Here is a 5,166-nt window from a genome sequence, read left to right as displayed (position 1 = left end):
TATAAATTTATCGTGGTATTAATTTATACCTTCTAACAAATAGAGTATAAAAGGAAGTCCAAACTTATAGTAGGATATCCACCTTATTCCATTGACTTTGGGATTATTTTATCCCACCTCAAAGATCGAATAAATTAGTTCTAGAATTATAATCCCAATAATTCAGTCCGCGTACCAAAGAATAGAGCGATAGCGCGTGGAAGAAGTGCTAGTGATTCACTAACTTGTCACGAGATGAAAGGAGTGTCAATTCAAAACTTTATATAAAGGACCAATAAAAAATCAACATTACTTGCTAATTACAGTACATAACATACCAACAACATGAGGTTCATTTTCTTCTTCCTCATTTCTGTTGCAGCAATAGCTGCAAAAGCATCACATATAGACTCTATTCCCAACCAAATCCACCCACTGAGGCCGAAAACCGGGTCCGGGGGCCGCCACCTGGCACAAATCAACTGCGTGAGCTGGCGTCTGGCGGTTGAGACCAATAATTTTCATGATTGGAAATTAGTGCCCCTTCAGTGCGAAGGCTACGTGGGGCACTACATGCTTGGCAAGCAATACCGCGACGACTGCTATAACGTAGTCGTCGCGGCTATTCAATACGCCAAGACCCTGAAAATTGCCAAAGATGGCAAGGATGTTTGGGTCTTTGATATTGATGAAACCACTCTCTCTAACCTACCTTATTATGCTCGTTCTGATGTTGCCTTTGGGTAAGTTTTGTGTTGGGTTAAAATGGACTAAATCAATAAATGGTCATTGATCCAACCCATCCAAATTTGCTTGTGTCAACTAATGAGTCATGAATAAATACGCCTAATTAACATGACTCAACCATACTTTCATCTTTATTTTACCTTTTTAAAAAAAAATGTAACGTTCATGTATATTTTCTTAAACAATTTTCGTAGTTTCTAATCGAATTTAGTAGGCGTTTGGCCATGAAAACCAAATATATTTCACTTTATTTGGAATGTTGGGGTTTGGATTTGAAGTTGAAGATGGAGTTGTGTTTTGTTAAAGTTTTTTTACAAAAAATATTTGATTGTTTAAATTGAAAAAAAGTGAAAATAAGATTTTAATTGTTTTTTAAATTTCAAATACAACTTCAAGTTGTATTTATATTTAAAATTTTTATGATCAAACGCTGATTTTCAAATGAAGTGAAATAATTTTCCTAATGAAGTGAAATAATTTTTCTGAAAAAAAAAAAAAAATCATGGTCAAACGGGTCCTTAATTTGTTGAGTCAAGTCAGCAATCACATCATAACTCAGCCTGTTTAAACTTGTCGATTTATTAAAAATGTGTTAATTTTTGGTATACAACGTAACTTAGTCTGTTTAGATTCAGGCATTCAGATACAAACAAAAATCAAGTACTTGACAAATAAAGTGTACATTTAATTGTGATCAGGGCAATAAAATTCAATGGGACGAAATTTGACGAGTGGACGAGAGAAGGAAAAGCACCAGCAGTACCAGGTGCTCTATTCCTGTATAGAACTTTATTGGCTATGGGTATTAAACCAGTATTTATTACTGGAACAAAGGAAGAATTCAGACAAATAAGGATTGCCAATTTAAAGAAAGTTGGCTACCATTCATGGATTAAGCTCATCTTAAAGTAAGCACTGTTATACTAGTGCCAAGAAATTTACTTGTAAACTAGTGTACTAATTCATGGCTCGAACCTAAGATTTTTTTTTTAATGATTCTAATAATATAATGTTGTGGGTGCAGGGGTGCAAATGATACGGGATCATCAGTAACATACAAGTCAGGGAAAAGGGCGGAGTTGGTGAAAGCTGGATACAGAATTGTTGGCAACATAGGAGACCAGTGGAGTGATCTGCTTGGTGACTTTGTTGGTTTGCGCACTTTCAAATTGCCGGATCCAATGTACTACATTAGTTGAAACTTGAAACTAACCACCCACTTCAAATTTGGGCCGGGTCTCTCTTTCAAAATGTCATGATATTTGTTTGGTTTTGATTTTTGAAAAATGTTCCTCTCTACACTCCTATCTCTATTTATTTTGAGCTTTTTTTTTCTGTGATCAAAAGGGTGTTGAAATGAGAAGGTGCAGTTAATTCATATCAATTGTGCTTAGTAATTCACAATTTGTATTTGTTGCTATGATATCGACAAAAATTTTAAGTAGGTAGAATATGCGCACCTGAATGAATACAAAAGTTGTGCGTTTCGTTTTAACATGGGCATACTCAGCAACAACAATAAACCCATATCACTCAAATGGACAATCACTAGATAAACCTAATCGAGTTTTTCGTTTCGGAAAAGGGCCAAATATACCCCTATACTATGAGAAAAAGTTTAAATATATCCCTCGTTATACTTTGAGTTCAAATATACCCCTACCGTTATACTATTGGATCAAATATACCCCTCCTCCATTAAGTTTGTCCAAAGTGGACATCCAATCCTACGTGGCACTGACATTTGATGAGGTGGATGCCGCGTGGCATGCCACCTTAGCTCTCCTAACCCATATTACTCCTACCCTCTATATGTTCTTCCACTACTAAAATTTTGTTCCCCTCCACCAACATTACCACCATTACCGCCAAATCCAATCCACAACGCTTTCTCCAATTCCCTGCATAGCTTGAATTATGAAACTAATTACTTTGTTTTCTTGTACGTCTTGCTCTGTAAAGGTCAACTAGTCATTAGCTTTTCCTGCTTACCTCAATGATGAGTATTTTATTATCTTTTTTCTTGCAAAAAATCGCTCGGCTAAGGATTTGGTGTTTGGGTGATCAATATCCGGAGCTATATTTGATGGTGGTAGAGTGACATTTTCTTTCCAAGAGCTTGTAATGTGTGCGAGACAGGAGACCTCAAACTACTGTTCTTAGCAGTATTTGCCAACCTTTTTCCTTTTGACTTTTAATACTGCTTTCTGAGGGTCACTCAATGCAGATTTTAGTGGTTTGGTCAATATTGCCCGTCTTCCATTTAAGTATGTTTTACTTTCCAGGGAAGAATTATTTCAGCATATCTGTTCTCAGCTCATAGTGGAGTGCTCTTATTTTGCTTATTGACGATTAACTGCCTCCAAGAGGAGATTTGTGTTTTTGAAGTAATGGTGGCAATTTTGGCGGAGGGGAATGAAATTTTAATGGTGGAAGAACACATAGAGGGGAGGGGTAAAATGGGTTTGGGGGGATCAGGTGGCATGCCACGTGATATCCAACTCATCAAATGTTTGTGTCACATAGGATTGGATGTTCACCTTAGACAAACTTAATGGATGAAGGATATATATGATTCAATAGTATAACGGCATGAATATATTTGAACCTAAAGTACAACTAGGGTTATATATAAAAAATTTCTCATAGTACAGGGGTATATTTGGCCCTTTTCCGTTTTCATTTTGTATTGTTGGAAGCCACCAAATTTTGCACTATACATCTTCATGTCATGATTCACTTGTTTGATTTTCCTTCAAGCAAGTAAAGCGCTTATTTTAGGCTTAGAAATTTTGAAGCCTCAAATTTATTAATTACGAGGATACATGGCTATTTTCCCACTTTGGAAAATCACCGAAGTCATAGCTGAAGAAAAATAAAATATACTGTAATTAATAACTTTATGTCTCAAAATATAAACATGTATGAAAATTTATCACAGGTTTAAGACTTCTTATTATGGTTATGTTTTAGATCACTAATTTCATTATAGTGTGATGAATATTCATGTAATAACAAATCAAGACATACAGAGTAGAAGAAATCCAAGAAAGACAGTACCTGTCCACATGGCCTTGGTGCGATGAGAGGATAGCTGTTTTCGGCAAAAACTTCAGTACCACTTTGACCGGTAAGCTGAAAACAATCTTCAGGAATTCGTCATGTCGTGACAAATTAAGGTCCTGAATGAAAAACAAAAATGGCCACTGATTCTTAATTATTATGTACTGATCGATCAAGTAAGCCATTTTAAGCGAAGTTGGATCTAGCTGAAAGATTAAGAGGAGCACGAATGAAAATGTACAATAGCGTGGGTTCAATGTAGAAGAAATTGCACGGTTTTCCTTCAAATGGACTGGTCTTTAATTTTGGCCTTTAAATGGACTGATTTTTACTTTTTTGGTCCTTCAAAATTTAATTTAGTCCAAGCAGAGCATAAGTTTACCCAAGTTCTTTAAGGGTGCGAGACATAACTTGCGAAATATAATAATGTCAAAATATAAATTGATGTCCCGCAAAAAAAATTATTTGTCTTGAGGGACCAAAAATTAAAGACCAGAACAAAATAGGACCAAAAGTGCAAATGACCCTGCAATATGCACATGAGAAATGGATCAAGCCCAAAAGGGCAATGTTGTATGGGCAATTAGCAGGAATGCCCTTATTTTGGGGTGATTTTTAATTTTTTTCCCATTAAATTGGTGGTCTTTAATTTTTGTCCTTCGTTAGAACCCCTTGATTTAGGGTTCAAACCCCCGCTCAGTCAAAAATTAAAAAAAAAAATTCACAAGATTGCCGCCTACAAAACTCTGCCCTACCTTCAGGCAGAGTTTGCAGTTAAACTCTGCCTAATCAGGTAGACTTTTGAGCCAAAACTCTACCTCAGGCATTAAGGCAGAGTTTTGTCTTATACCTCAAGGCAAAACTCTGCCTTAAGGCCTAAATTTGGCTCGATTTTTTTTTTTTATTGAACCAGAGTTCGAACTCCAAACATCATAGTATTAGATAAAAGGGACACCAAAAATTAAAGACCAGTGCATTTGAAGAACACTCCGTGCAAAAAAAATGATGTTGTATCCAGCACCAAGAGAGAAACGACACAGGAACGTTGGGAAAGTTGGGAGTCTGAGCCCAAGCCCATTATGGCCCAGGACAGCCGAGGCTGACGGGCAATATTGTCGCAAATCAAGTGCTTGTCTGAATCCGCGACTTTTGTAGCACAAAAAAAAAAAGTTGAACCAAACTAGCGCAAAAAAAAAAACATTACTAGGTTTCATGCACTAAATTAGTGCGTGAAAGGACCAAAGTGCACAAATGCAACTTGGGCCTTTCACGCACTAATTTCGTGCGTGAAAGGACCAAACTGCAAAAATGCAACTTGGGCCTTTCACGCACTAATTTCGTGCGTGAAAGGACCAAACTGCAAAAATGCAACTTGGG

The 5,166-nt window shown here is 36.5% G+C and overlaps 1 protein-coding gene across 1 annotated transcript; it reads left to right on the top strand.

The window, feature by feature from the left end:
* Positions 1-256: 256 nt before the first annotated feature.
* Positions 257-2,123, top strand: LOC132633424 (acid phosphatase 1-like). Its single transcript, XM_060349836.1, has 3 exons — positions 257-722; positions 1,425-1,634; positions 1,751-2,123. The coding sequence occupies exons 1-3, from the start codon at positions 325-327 to the stop codon at positions 1,923-1,925; spliced, it is 783 nt and encodes a 260-aa protein (XP_060205819.1). The 5' UTR covers positions 257-324; the 3' UTR covers positions 1,926-2,123.
* Positions 2,124-5,166: the final 3,043 nt, after the last annotated feature.

The sequence above is a fragment of the Lycium barbarum genome, chromosome 3, assembly GCF_019175385.1.
Source record: "Lycium barbarum isolate Lr01 chromosome 3, ASM1917538v2, whole genome shotgun sequence".
Taxonomy (NCBI): Eukaryota; Viridiplantae; Streptophyta; class Magnoliopsida; order Solanales; family Solanaceae; genus Lycium; species Lycium barbarum.
Note: the sequence above shows the minus strand (reverse complement) of the source record. Positions and strands in the feature narration are given on the sequence as shown.